Source organism: Strigops habroptila, chromosome 2 (assembly GCF_004027225.2).
Source record: "Strigops habroptila isolate Jane chromosome 2, bStrHab1.2.pri, whole genome shotgun sequence".
NCBI lineage: Eukaryota > Metazoa > Chordata > Aves > Psittaciformes > Psittacidae > Strigops > Strigops habroptila.
Genome location: NC_044278.2, coordinates 3,643,407 through 3,658,281, shown reverse-complemented (window position 1 = coordinate 3,658,281; position 14,875 = coordinate 3,643,407). Strand labels below are relative to the sequence as shown.

The 14,875-nt window shown below is 50.5% G+C and overlaps 1 protein-coding gene across 1 annotated transcript; it reads left to right on the top strand.

Annotated features, from left to right (window-relative positions):
• Positions 1–6,083: 6,083 nt before the first annotated feature.
• On the top strand, positions 6,084–14,751 carry ADPRH (ADP-ribosylarginine hydrolase). The gene is made up of 4 exons (XM_030471927.1): positions 6,084–6,209; positions 6,800–7,146; positions 12,258–12,618; positions 13,326–14,751. The coding sequence occupies exons 1-4, from the start codon at positions 6,136–6,138 to the stop codon at positions 13,711–13,713; spliced, it is 1,170 nt and encodes a 389-aa protein (XP_030327787.1). The 5' UTR covers positions 6,084–6,135; the 3' UTR covers positions 13,714–14,751.
• The last annotated feature ends 124 nt before the right edge of the window (positions 14,752–14,875 follow it).

Below are 14,875 nucleotides of genomic sequence, written 5' to 3'. Positions count from 1 at the left end.
GATTATGTTGCCCCTCGTTTTCCTCTACTATCACCCACAGAAACAACCACCCCCTTTTCAACAAGGAGTACAATCAGCTCTTTTGGTTTCCTTCCTCCTGGCAACAGCACAAGGCGCCTGCAGGTTCCTCATACCAGTTTACGGCTGGAACATTTGTGTCAGTCCAAGCATGGCCTCACAGGTTTCCTATCGCAGCCAAGACAACTTAAGCCACACACGGCTAGGTTACATTAAAACAGCTCCATGTCAGGGATATTCAGTGGAAAACAATGAGAAGGCTCTGGAGACTGAGGATGGGACAAGCGACATTCCACTTCCCAAGCACCAGTCCCAGTGTAAGCAGATGACTGAACAGCATGCAAAAAGACCTCACACTCCTCTGTCTTTTACAGCTCCCCAGCTACTCCAGCACGATGGTGGCTTTGACAGACCAGAGACCAACACATTCCCCACACCCAGCAAATGCCTGCTCTGACTTGAAGCCTCACCCCTGAGCTCATGCTCCTGTCACATCCATGTCAAACAAGAAGCTGTCCTGTGCTCCTGCTGCTGAAGGTTTGGGTTAGGGCACAGGGAAGGGGTCTTCAATACAGAACAAAAGTGCAAGTGTTATTTTCTCCTGAGCTCCAAGCAGAAGGTGGTGCTTGGAGGTGGTGCAGAACTGCTGCCATTGGCAGGGTATGGATTGCAGCAATATGGGACCTACAAGAGGGGGAGCATCCTTATTCCAACACCTCTCTCTGTCTCCTGGAGTTGTGATTTTCTTAACTCTCAACTGACTTTTGACAACATGTGATCTGACATATATCGCCAATCAAATATGTTTATTTTTTCCCCAAACCAGATCATCTTACAATGTCTTGCAGCTTTGTGCAGCCACCTACCTGGCAGGTGACAGATCTCCTCCCAGATCTCAAATGCTGTCTCAGTTTTAAGAACAAGAGGGTTTCACAGTTAGCAACTTCCTTTGCCTAGTGATTGTTGTCAAGAGCTTTCCTGACCTTTCTGCCAGACCAGGGCCATGGTGGGAACACACCAGTGGACTAACCACAGCACAACAGTGTCCTTGGTGTCCTCCTTCAAAGGCTTCATTCCCCTGCGAGTTTGGGTACATGCACGGGTGAATGTGAAGCTGGAAGAGGGGAGGCCAGCAGCTGATGTGCTTGCAACACCTTCCCACTCCTCCTTCCAGGACGCCTTCTCCAAGCATCAAGGCAAAGTCACCACTGAATTGCATCAAAGTGCGGGAGAACAGAAAGGAAGAAGCCAGATATTTTTAAGCCTTGACAGACTAAAGGATAAAACAGAGCATTCAGTGGTCTTGTTCATATGTTCCTCTTCTGTCACACACGAGCACTTCCCAATTCTCTGAAATCCAATTCATGAAGAATCGAATGAAGAAGTAACCTTTCAAATGTCATGTTTTGCTGTCCCTAAGCAATTTCCCACTAATTCTCATGCCCCTTTGTCCTTTTGGTATATGGTCAGAAATAGGAGTCATTCCCAGGAACAGCAGTTTTAGAGGGAGCTGGTGAAGAAACAACCAGAAGAGAAAGACAGGAGAGAAGGCTCAGGTCACAACCAGCATCAGAGAAACCCCTGTGCTGGAAAATAACCACCCAATCACATAACTCAAGGCCACCACAGGGCTTTTCCTAACCTATCATACCTAGGATTTTGCTTAGTCTCAGTTTCAGTCATTCGAGCTGAGGCAAGTCACCCTCCAGCCTGGCAGGTCCTGGTGCTTTAAGTGCTCCCCAATAAGCTAATGGGACTTTCTGAACATCATGCCCTCCCACCTGCTTCCCCAGACCTCAGGTAGTGCCTCCAGCTCTTTGTCCCTCAGTTTAGCTCTCATGCCTCATCACAACCTGTGATTTCCTTAGACAGCTTGAACACACTTGCAGCTTGCTGGCAGAAGAAAGAGGAGACCCTACTCCCCAGCCTGGTTCCTTTCTCACCCTTATTTTTACACTACTTCTAACCTTTGCCTAACTCTATTTCGGCAGGATTGAGGGCCAAATGGGCATTACGCTGCAGGCAGATGACCCTCATAACAGGAGGTGGATGCATGCAGCTGGAATCAGGGAAAGCTGATGGGAAAGAGAAGGAGCAGTAGTTTTTGGAGGAACCCAGTAGTTAATTTGCCTCTGCTGTAGTGTGGAAGCACACCTTGCCTGTGTGAACCACATGTGCTTGGCCACATCTGCTGCTGTTTCAACACCAGGAGCCTCAGCAGAGCTATGGCTGGGACTGCAAGATGCGCTGTGCTTCCTGACCCAGAAGGATGAACTCCCTCTCCTGGGGCTGTTCTTCATATTCTTTGTACTTGACATATATTTTCTACAGCATGGACTGCAATTATGTTCCCCAGACTGTATCTTTTCACACAGAAAGGAGAAACCTGCTCTCAAAGCAGAAAGCACATTTAACACTTTAAACATTGCTGCTTCTGCAATGCAGGAAGAGCATCACTGTTTTAAAACCTATACCAGGATGAAACCTCCTCCCCTCCCGCCACCAAGCATCTGGCCACGTTCAACCCACCACATCCCGCTAGGGCTTACCTTCATTGGCAAGTGCCAAGAACCTCCAAATTTAGCCTGCTGGTGGCTGACAGTGGTTGAAAGGCAGGCTTGATGGGCAGGCATGACACCTCTCTGATGGGCTGCCCCAGTCCCCCTGCTCCGATATGCTCAGAAAGGACATGGATGCAACTGTCAGCAGCTCATGGAAAGAAAGTGGCAGAAGGGACAGCAACGCAGGTCACCAGACAGACAGCAGGCTGTCACCCTGCAGGTGAGGAACACAGTGCCAGCACTGGCACACAACTGAAAATGAAAATGTCACTTGATTTACATCAAGGAGCAACTGGCCTGCCAGCCCTGGACCGAGATCCACCGCTCGAGCCAAACGCCAGGTCCACAGGAGACAGCTGGGCTTGCTTCACTCATGTCCCCAGGCTCGAGAGGTCCCTGTCCCCTCACACTGCTGTTTACCAACATGCTCGCTATAAACCTGATAAAGGGGCAGTAAACATGAGTTTGCAGTTCCTTTGGCTGTATGCGGAGAGGTGATCACAGTCTTCAGCTCACCCAGATGTTCCCTGTGTCACTGACCTTGCTGGTTGTCCCAGGCTGGCATTGCAGTGCCTCTCTCTGTGGTAAAGCAATTATCCTGCTTAGCTTCTCCCCTGCAGAATTACGGCTATTTGAAACAGACTCGGGGGGAGGGGGGTGTGCTGCAATTTTTTAATTTTTCTTTTAAAACCCGTGTTACAGAGGGCTTTTGGAAGCATCCTGAGGAGAGTGCTCGGTGCCACAATGAACAGATCACACTGATTTTCCACTGTTTCCTTTTCACCCCGGGCAGTGAGCTGGACCTGCTCTGCGACAGTTTGTGGAAGGAGGCAAGCCTGAAAAAGAAAGAGGTGGATATCTCTACAATGAAGTCTGGTTTCTTGAACAAGAGGGCCGAAGTCCAGTGTTAACACTGGAAGGCAGGCAAGAAGTGAGGATCACCACACCACCAACGTTAGCAAGCCCCTGCTGCGCCTAGGGCAAAGGAAGCACAGAGCCAGCAGCACCCACTGCTGCTGGGTGCCCATCCCCTGCTGCAAACACCCAGCCGGAGCGAGAGCAGCAGCCCCGAGCATCCTGCAAGGGTGAATGTTCCCCTCACATGCTCATGTGGGGCCATGCACCGCTGCCTCACCAGCAATCGCTGCCCAGGCTCCTCACAGCAAGCCAGCCAGGTCCCAGGCAGACCTCACGTGGTGCTTGCTGCCCCTGTTTTGAATGCCCCTTTTATGGTGTATTGTTATTTACTGGCCACTGGCAAAGACAGACATGCACCTGGGGACTGAGAATTAGGGTAAGCCCAGAAATATTCCCCACTCAAAAAAAAATGCCTGTTGTCATTACAGAGAAGAAAGTGCTATTAAAAGAATGAAAGACTGTCAAGAGGTTGGCACTGGTCCCAAATGAACACGGCTGAGGGCCCCAAAAGATCCTGCAGAAAGTCACCTTTGAACCTGGGTGGCAAAGAGAAGATGAACAGGAGAGGTGAAAAATGAGAATTCCAGATGTTACCTTGCAGTCCCATTTCGGGGACAGCTGTAGGATCTAGAACAGGGGCACTGTCATGTTTAAGAGGGTGCATTGTGCATTTTTAATGTTCACCTTCTCCCAAGTCTTCTGGACCTGAAGGCTTCATGTAGTTCCGAAGCAATGTTCCACTGGGTCTACACCACGACGTAGCTCCAGTGCTGCAGTGCCAGCCTTCACAGCCCTCCAAATAGGAGCCCTCAACCCTGGACTTACCTAGAAAGGCACATTTTTGTTTTAGTCAGAAAGAATTACCCTTTTTTTACAGATGAATATAGAGGAAAATTCTGAATTTGAGTGCTAACCACATTGTCCAACACATGGCAGGGACATGTTAGCGAGCTGCTCCAAGGGGGTACTTTCCAGAAGGCATATCCTGGCCATTGGCCCACCGCAGCCTAAATTATCATTAAACAAAAAGATACAACAAAACCCCCAGAAAGGTGCCACATGGTGAGTCTTTAACTCTTTGCATGGCTCAGCACCAGAAGGCCATCCTTGCAAAGGGGGGCTGGTTGTGCCCGCCTCACAGCACCACGGAGCGTGTCAATGTTGAGGAGGCACTCCCTGATGGAGAGTGAACTCCTCACCCGCTGTGGGACTCATGCAAGGAGATCCTTTTGGGATCAGTGCGTGCACTCAAGACTGAAGGCTGCTGCAATCCCCACCCCAAGTTTGCAGGCTCCTGCCGATGGTTCTTGCTGCTGGGTCATCGTCCACTGTCTGTCAGCAAGGAGCGCTTGATGTTTTTCTGTGGTATCTCAGATGTCACTTAACTGCACTGTGCATCTTGGTTTCAGTTCTTAGGAAGCTGAAAGAGCCCAGGAACCAGGAAACAAGGATGGATACAAAGATGCCAGTGCTGCAGGCATTTCTTGCTGATGCAGAGGCGTTCTCCCGTCTTCCTGTCTATTTGGGGAACCCTGCCACTTTCCTCTCCGCTCCTCTGCTATTCAGGCTGCAGCAGAAGCCGTTTCTCATAGATAGCCAGCCAAAAGCAGGGGGCGGGAGTGTTCCCTCTCACAGGCCCAATCCTTAGGAGAGAAAAATCCCGCTTTGCTTTTAAGCACTGCGCGAACTTGAGTAAATTCAGAGCTGCTCTATATAAAACAAAATGAAGAGGAGAAGCACAAAACGCCAGCAAGCACCGCTGGCAGTGCCAAGACACCAGCTGCCTCTTTTCCCACTTCCTTCCTAGTATCTCTATCAGCTTCTTCTCAAACTCCACTGCAGAGTGCAGAGCAGCAGCAGATGCCTGACCGTGCACGGCACACCGAACCACGGCAGCCACCCGGGTGATGCTCCCGGGCAGCCCTGCACTCTCAGCTACCTGAAATCCCCCAGGGCCCCGCTCCAGCCCCCCGGCTCGCACTTGCCCCCAAATTCCCCAGGGACTCTGCTCTGGCCCAGCGCTACATTTATGATTGCCCTGAAATCCCCCAGGGCTCCAGCTCAGAAACTACCAATGCTTTCTTTCACAGGCACGGGGAAGCGGGGCTGGAGGGGGGTGTCCCTTCATGGAAAAGGCACTGGTTGGTACCTTCTGGGGTGAACTGGAGACCTGCTGTGCAGCATGTCAAGTGACCACCGCTCGGTGAGCAGGTTCAGCCTCTGCAAAACGCAACCCCAGCCGTCCTCAATCCTGCTTCTTGCTCCTGCTTCCTGCTGCTGTCCCTTCCTTGCCCATTCACTAGCCGCCCTCAGCCACCTAACCACCACCATCATTAAAAACAAAGGATAAAGCACGGCAATGGGATCACCTGGCACCTCGAGATACAGCAGCACCACTGCCCATTGCAGAGACAACCGAAAACACCCGCCTCCCTCCCGAGTTCTGCGGCCCCGGGCACCGGACCCTCCGCCCGCGCCGGGGACAGCCTGGCCGTGCGGAGCGGCACCCCGGGCCCGGCGGCTGCCGAGGAGGAGCCTCCGCCGCCGGGCCGGTCGCGCCGCCCCGGGCAGCCGCGGAAGGGGAGGGCCGGGCGGAGGCACCTCGGACGGGCACCCTCAGCCCCCGCCGCCGCTGCGGATGTTCCCGCGGAGCCGCCCGCAGCTCCCGCGGCGGGGCAGGCCCCGGCCGCCGCTGCTCGCCGGGGTGGCGCTGTAAGTACCGCTGCGGCCGGGGGGCGGCCCCGGCGGCCTTCCCTGCTTCGGGCCTCGCCGTGTGGCGCAGCGAGCCCTGGGGAGGAGCGGGGTTGGGGGGGGGGACATCGCTGGAAGTACCCGCTGGGATCGAGGGGCAAGGGCAAGGCTTGCCGGGGGACCCGCTGCTTACTGCCTGGCTAAAGCTGACCGAGCTCAGCCTCACGTTGTCCCGAGGGCAGGAAAGGTGCTGGGAGCTGATCTCGCCTCCTTGCCCCTGCGCTCAGAAGCGCGGTGGGCATGGGTACACTCATACAACCTGCCCATCCTCCTGCAGGCTCGCCTTTGCTTGTCAGTGGCCCAGCTATGACGAGCAGCGTCATCCTGGGCTGCTGCCACAATCCCAGGGAGAACATGGCCAGCTGCCCATGGCCATGGGCTGCCACGCACCTACCCAGGCGGCCAGAGGTCCCTGGGGCAGCATCTGGTTTGAAGTTGTCCTCCAAAGGAGGCGCAGGCGCTAGGCTGGGTATCCAGCCTGCTGGAGCTTAGCAGTGGAGGCTCATCCTCAACTGGGCAAGATACTACCTCCCTCTCTTCTTTTTTCATAGTGTTTTCTGCATTAAAGCAGTCCTGGGGCAAAAATCATGTCCTGAGGCAATGGAAAACTATGTGGCGTCGATGGTGCTGAGTGCAGTTGGTGACACGCTGGGCTACAGGAACGGGCAATGGGAGTTCATGCGGAGTGGCCCGGCCATCCACAAGGAGTTGGCGGAGATGGGGGGAATCGGCAACTTGAGCATCCAAGGTTGGAAAGTCAGTGATGATACGGTGATGCACTTGGCCACGGCCGAAGCCCTGGTAGCTGCCGGGAAAAACCCGAATTTAGCACATCTCTATTCCCTGATTGCAAGGAACTACAAGGAGTGCATGAATGATATGAAGGGCAGAGCTCCAGGTAAGCCTGCTGTAATGGTGCCTGGGCAGGGCTGTGCTCTCACTAATTTCTCTCCTTTTCTTGCAGCTTGGAACTGAGGCTGGCCCTGGCTCCGCTTTTGGCTGTTTATAGCATTAACTGTATTTCATGAAAAGGCAAAGGGTTTTCCACACTGAGTACCTGTTTCAGGATGAACTAGAGAGAACAGAATAAGGCAAGCTGAAGTGGTTTGGGCTTCTCTGAACTAGATAAAAAAAGATAGTGTTCTGCCTACATCAACAAAACATTCTTACAGGCAAGTTTGAGGCCTGACCTTGCACTCAGGGGAAGCATGATGGCTTTTGCGCCACGGATGTGTCTTTTCTTACACTCAGAGGACGAAAAAGGCAAATTCAACCACGTATAATGCACACCCTGCGATGCTATGCTAAAGCAACACATATAAACAGAGAATTAACAAAGAACTTTTTGTAATAAATTACACATAAAGTATATTCAAAGGCACAAAGATCCTTGCTTGGAATAAAGTTTATTAAACCCAAAGTCTACTTTTGGCTACCTCTGCACGCCTGATTTCTGCGGCAGGGTATTCAGGCCACATTTGTATTGCCTGAACTCTGTACTACCGCTCTTGCCACAGTTGTGCTAAGTTTGGGTCACAGGCAGCAGGGACTGGCAGTGTGCGGCAGCATTCAGGAAGGGCATCTTGACAGGCTGCAGTAGCCAAGCCATATACTACATATTCCTGTAGTTCTTATTTCACCCAGGTCTGCTAACCCAGCTCTTCCCCATCTCTGTGTTCATGGCCCAGCCTTTTCTGGATGCTTCTGTTAAATTGGAGCTACTAAGGCTGGGCTTCCAATCTGAGGAGTGCAGGCAGTGTGAAGTATCCAGGAAACTCTCAATCCTATGCAAAGTTTATACATCAAAAAGAAATGGCCTATTTGAAGTGCCCAGAATATATTAAGAATGTTCTGGCTTGACATTAAACATGGGAAAGGCCAAATCCTGCATTGCTGTTTTAAGACCACTGAGCACAGTGCGACAGCTGTGCATTTCCAAGGTAAACCAGGTTGGAAACTTGAGCAGGAATTTATTCTGCTTAGCTTTCCACAGTAACCTCCTACCCTCCTGTAAAGAAGTAAACTATCAGTATTCTTTAACACAGTTTCAGTTGTTGGAGTGGCCTAATTAGTAAAATATTTAGGAAGGGGAAATGATGCTTGCCAAGATAGCGGGAGTCAGCAGGTTAAACTTCTGAGAAACTCACTGCTGTCTTAGCAAAGGAGCTGCTTTTAGTTCCCCCAGCTGAGGTCTGCAAAGGTGGACTAACCACAGCTGGCAAAGAGACAGCACCTGGAAGCTGTTTTTGCCTCCACTAGCTCAGCTTCGAGACTAAAACCTGAGATGAAAAGGAGAACCTAAAACATAAATGTTAGTAATTAACAGACAAGGATAATAGCACATCTGCTGCAGTCCTTCTGTGAGTAACCGAGCTGCAATATGCCCAAAAGCAGTGCCCATTTGGAAGTGAAGGATTTTAAAGTGAATTTGGTACGTACACTAATCGGAGTGACAACGAAAGATCAGATTCTCTAGCTAAAGAAAGAAATGCAACTTCTTTAGTGGGTCCATGAACACTTAACCTTGTAAAATCTTAGGGAAAATAATGTGACAAAAATGGACATCTGCTGGGAATGTTCTTTCAACAGCATTCTGGAGTGCTCCTGCTGCAGCCGCAGGAAAGGCACTCAGCTCTGAGAGCATAAATCCTGACACTTCACAGTTTAATGCCCACTGACGTACTACAAAGGGAATACCTAATCCGTGTCCTGAAAACCTGACTGCAGTCTCCATGCCATACTGGTCAATCCTAATGGTACAAGTTGGATGTCAATAACTTCTTTTGGCAGTTCAGAGTAAATGGATTTTAAGTGAGAACATAACCCACGGTGATGCTGCTGGGGCCAAAGCAAGTACTTGCTGGGGAATTGTAGCCCTTAAGGCTGAGAATGGAAAGTTGCTGCTGCAACTTTCACTCAACAGAGATGAGACTCCCCAGAACGGTGGGGGAAAGTCACATTGCTCACCCACACAAGGGAGTCCAGACCTGAAAACCAAAACCTGAAGTAACAAAGGGATTCCCACAACATAATGAGTCACCAGACAGCCACGCAGGGTCCCCAGGAGAGAGCTCATTGTCTTAATTCAGTGATAAGATAATCTCTGTATCCGTTATCGCTATTTGTGGTGTGCCACAGCCCCAGATTCATTGTTCTTTGCAGCTAACAAAGCCAATGAATTGACACAAGCATGGGCATGCTTCTTTTCTCATGGTACAACTGCATCTGCCTCCACAGTTCTCCAGGAAACCACCTGCTTCAGAACTCTGCCTTTTGGTCCAAGTGTGTGGAATTACTTACCACTATGTGGTTGGTTTAATTCACCTTTTTTACGTGTATTGTTTGATCCCCACCAACTGTTACTGTCTGTGCTCATGAAGAGTCTAAATGAGTGGAGTGGAAGCCTATTCCGGGAATAGTGTCCAACTTCTTAAGGTTGTCTTTCTTCACGCACCGCTTTTTGCTTGTATTTCTTCTTTCCTTAGATCAGCACCCTCCTGAGGTTACCTTTAGCTTCTTATTGTTAGCACAAAGCATTCCTAACCAGGATTTGCTGGATTTCTAGAACATAATTTCCTGATTCAAAACCATCTGGACCGATCCAGGGCTTGGCTGGCTGTGTGGCACTGCAAAACCAGCAGGTCTCATCTACTGGGCAGGGCAGATGACAGCAGCGTCAGGCGAGAGGCTGGCGTGCCAGCACAGCAAGCACGGATGACGCTGGTGAAATGACAGGTCTGGTTCATGCCTGGGTCATGCTATGGGGAATTCATGAGATCTGAAGTGGCCCAACATCGTGGGCTGCGACCTGCTTTTTCCTGTGGGGGAGACTCGCACGGGCTGTTTCCATTCTCAAAGCTGATTTCAGTCGAGAGGCTGCAGGGCAAACAGTCCGACAGCCACAGGACCAAGCGGCTTTCTCAGTTTGAGACAGCCCTTCACGGGGAGCTGGTCCACCCCTTCCCTCTGCAGAGAGGGCTTTGTCCTGTGCTCATCTAGTGAGTCTGTGATAAAACAGCACTGTTGCAAAAGAAAGATGCTCAAGACAGAGCAGCATGTGAGCTTATTACTGACAGCAGCCAGCCATTATTTGTTTTAGCCTATGTTCAGAAGCCAATCTTAAAGCTGTGTTTCGATATGGAGGTATGTCAGTTACAAGGGTGCTGTAAATGCCATGTGCAGGCCAAATAGGCTGCCATATACCAAATCCTACTGCCAAGCATATACATGGAAGTGCAGAAGTGAAGAGCTCTGTAGAGTACTTGTTGCAGTACCTACCTGTGATGAGCAAGGTCCCAGATCATGGTGATCAAATTGCACCAAAGTTAATTGAATTGTAGAGTCAGGTGAAGTTTCTTGACCAGGCTTCTTCCATGCTACTCTGTTTTGTTTAGTTTGACTTTCAATGTAACAGAGCACCCTCAAGTTTATCAGCTACCTGTCCCAGCAGAGTATAGGAGCAATGGTCTAATTTTGGGTGTGAGAGCATGCCAACCGCTGCCGTTACCCTATGTATCTGAGAGAGGGCTGGGCAAGTTGGGGTTGGGCAAAGACTAGTTTTTTGAGTCCACTTTTGCCATTGTCCAATACATTAAAAGTTAAATGAAGCTGCTTGAAACCTGCCCTTCATTTAGCCTTAATCTGGAAAAGAAGTATTTCAGATTTGGCCAGAAGAGAAGACTAGGAGAAAAAGGCAAGGTAGAAGAGAAACAAAGATAATTTAATGTTTCAAACCTGTTTCCTCTTCCTTGCACACAAGCATTTGTGCTTGGGTCTCAAAACATGTTTTAAAGTCTTTTTCTGGGGAAGCCGGCTGGCTTCCCACCAGAAGAGAGGCAAAATTGGATTGGTATATGAGCTCAGAGCAGGAGAAAACTGAGGAAGGGGGACAAAGTACAATCCTGAATAGCATGGAGCATGAAAAGTTACTTCTTGTAATTAAAGAACTGGGGGGGGGGGGAATGTAAAGAAATTGTCAAATGGCAGTTTAAAACAAAAGGAAGTGCTCTGCATAACCAAATCAAGGCGTTGGTTACTGTGGGATGTTGAAGCGGTCTGAAGGCATGCATGGGTTCAAGCTGAGGAGGCCAGTTCAGGAGCTGAACACACCACTTTGGCTCCGTCTTCTGACTCAAGCAGGCTTGTGTTCCTCTGTCTGCAGGAAGCCAGGAGGGTCTTCTTGGGGGAACGTTGTATTTGCCTCATTTTTTATAGTCTTTCCATAGTTATCTGTTAGTGACCGTGTTTGAAGACAAGCTAGTTGGCTGGACAAACTTTTGGTCTCACCTAGCACAGTTGTTCTTCAGCTTATTGAAGAGAAGTACAGTAAAGCCAGTCATGCAGACCATGCTGCAGTGAGAGGTAACACACGCATCACTTTCTGACAAACTTAAACTGCAGCAAGGGAGAGGGAAAACATTGCCTACCAGTGATGCAATGGGAAACATTCCTGGGAGCTTGTGGGGTCTCTGCCTTTAAAAGGTCCAGTAAAGAGGCTGAACAACTGAAAAAGCAGAGGTACTTAGCCCTGCCTCGGGTCAGGGATACTCCAAACCTCCTTTCTGTTTCTATTTATATATATCTATCTAGGTATTTAGATGTATGTGTACATAATATACCTAATATATATAGTATGTATTATTATGTATTATATATACAGTATGTATTAATATATAGTATTTTCTAGAGAAGTTATTAAATAAACAACATGAAATGTAAATAAAATTAATGTAAATAAATCAGCAGCGGGCTGTTTCTTACCCCCTAATTATTTTCATGAACAGGAATTACCAGATCTGCTTGGGTATATGCCTGGTGCACTGGCAATTTAGGGCAGGATACGTATGTGAGCAGACGATGTTTTTGAAGGGAAGCTCAAAGCCCTTATGCAGAGTAATGCTCCTTCTCCACTACCTTGCCTGTCTTCCCTCAGTTCCCAAGCTATGTGACCCTGCCTCCTACTGATGCATGTTTCTCTTTCTTTTCTTGGGCTGTGTCCCTCCTGTCCAGGTACCGTGAGTAAGGAGAACGCGCTGAAGCTGGACCCGGAGCGGCCGGATGGCTGGAGGATCCCGTTCAGCCCCCGTGCAGGAGGCTGCGGGGCCGCCATGCGTGCCATGTGCATCGGGCTGCGTTTCTGCCACGCCAGTGAGCTGGACACCCTGGTGCAAGTCAGCATCGAGAGCGGCCGAATGACCCACCACCATCCTACCGGCTACCTGGGGTCCCTGGCTTCAGCCCTCTTCACAGCCCTCGCGGTGAACGCCGTGCCCCTCCCGGCCTGGGGGAAGCGGCTGCTGGAGGTGCTGCCAAAGGCAAAAGCCTACGTGCGGGACACCGGCTTCTTCGTGGAGGAGAACATGGGGCAATGGTGAGCTGCGCCTCCAGCACCGGGCTTTGCTAAGACTGAAATAAACCTCATGTATGAGAGGGCGAGCTCTGCTTATACTTAAGTTGCAGTAATCACGCACGGTAAAGTCCCAGAGCAGCACATGCCTGCTGTGGGACTGAATAGATTCAGAGTACCTCTAACTTAATTTAAAACAAAACATTGTGTTTGGATCATGTAGTTGTGACATTTTTTTGGATTCAGTATGAGGTAGCTGGATTTGTCATCTCAAGCAACCGTGACCTGATGAAAGATGGGAAGCAGGAAAAGAGCACCACATTTAGGACTGAGCTCAGTTTGAAAGTCTTAACCAAATCTGGTTGCAGATTCAGTGGGGCTCTGTGCGCAGGGGCACACGCAGGCAGGGCAGAGGTACTCTGAATCTGGAAGGATGACTCAGTTTTCACTCTGAGCCTTTGAATCCCGTGCAGCACGACAGCAGCAGGTGCTGGGCTGCCTTCTCCCATGTGGCTGGAGGGAGGGGAAATCTAACTCACTGAAACATGTCCCTGGGCCTCTTACTGGAAATCATGTCCCTAGTTTGACAAACTGGGGGACGCCTACCATTTTGCCGAGCCACTGCTCCGGGCTCTTGATGCGGCACGTTTTCAGCTGGTGCCGAGCAGGGAGCTGAGGTATATGCTTCTGCCATGGGATGTCTTTTACAGCCCCTCCATCCTGTTTCGCAGGCATTACTTTGAAGAGCAGTGGGAAAAATACCTGGCAGAGAGAGGCATATCAGACGGGATCTCGCCACCCACCTTCCCCCCAAGGTATGGTGTGGAAGAAAGAGACTCCTTCTACACCTCCCTCAGCTACAACGGCTGGGGGGGCAGCAGCGGGCACGATGCCCCCATGATTGCTTACGACGCGCTGCTGGGCGCGGGGGACTCGTGGGCAGAGCTGGCTCACCGCGCCTTCTTCCATGGTGGTGACAGCGACTCCACCGCCACCATTGCGGCCTGCTGGTGGGGCGCCATGCACAGCTTCCAGGGCGTCAATGACTCCCTCTATGCCCAGCTGGAGTACAGGGACCGCCTGGAGCAGGCGGCCAAGGGCTTGTACCGCCTCACCTAGATGGGGGGGCAGCAGGGCCGCCCAGGGGTGCGCTCACCCCATGGCCACCCCTTGCTCGCTCAAGGTTTAGCAAACCCCATCTGCAAACCTGCTGGGTTAAAGCACAGGAGCATCAGCCAGAACCAGATCTGCTTTTTTTGTGTTGGCTTCAATAGGGGGCCATTCTGGGCTAGCAGCTTGCAGATGGTGGGTGGGGGAAGCACTTACAAGGTGGTTTGATGGGAGACATCCCTCCTGCGCTGCACATCGCCTGGCCCTCAAGGGGAGCAGGGGCACCCGCTGCAGCATCGCTAGCCATGCCCCAGCAGCAAAAGCTGCCCCAGACCAGGGTCCTGCCCATAGGAGCGTGCCCGAGGGGGTCAGGGACACACAGCTGAGTGCAGGGAGTGTGCATGGGCTGCAGATGCCTCCCGGCAAGCCTAAGCTAGCCCAAGGTCCCTGCCTGGTACTGTCACCAGGGAGTGCTGCGGACACCACTTGCCATCTAGCACTGAGCTCCTCAGCACTGAGGCTATAGCAGACGCAGCCCAAGACAACCTGGTTGGGGAGGGGGGGAACAGGCAAACAGGCAGTTGTGCCTGGGGACAGCAGCTTTCTCATAGAATTATTTTAGCAGATTCTTTTGTTTTAAATGAATATGGGGAAAAAACCCAAACCCAGCCTTACAGCTGTGCCAGCACTGCATTTTGCACAATTTCACAGCACTTTTGCTGTACAGGTAAGAATGTATCGCACTACTTCCCTATTTCAGTTAATGTGGGAGTTCAAGACTACTAACCAAACCCTTAAGCAAGGTAAAAGGGGGTAATGAAAATTAAGTTTGCATGTTACGTCAACTTAAGCAGCTTCTGTAGTGAACAATATTCTTCTGCTTACATCAAGGTTACTAAAGATTATTTGCTTAACGTTTGCTATGGATAATTCTATAAAAGAAAAAGTTTTTTCTTCAAATCCAGACTATGACAGAGCAAAGTACTTCCTGTTTTCAAGGCAATTTAAAAAATGGTGTATCCCGTTCAATAAAGAGACCTGACGTGCCTTGGTTAAATGTTATATTCTGTTACAGGATGAATTAAGGGATGGGAGGGAGAAGTATGAAGAGCCAGAGGGTGTAAGGTGTCTGCAAGCTCCAGCCTGCAAGAGAGGAGATGTGCTACCGGGG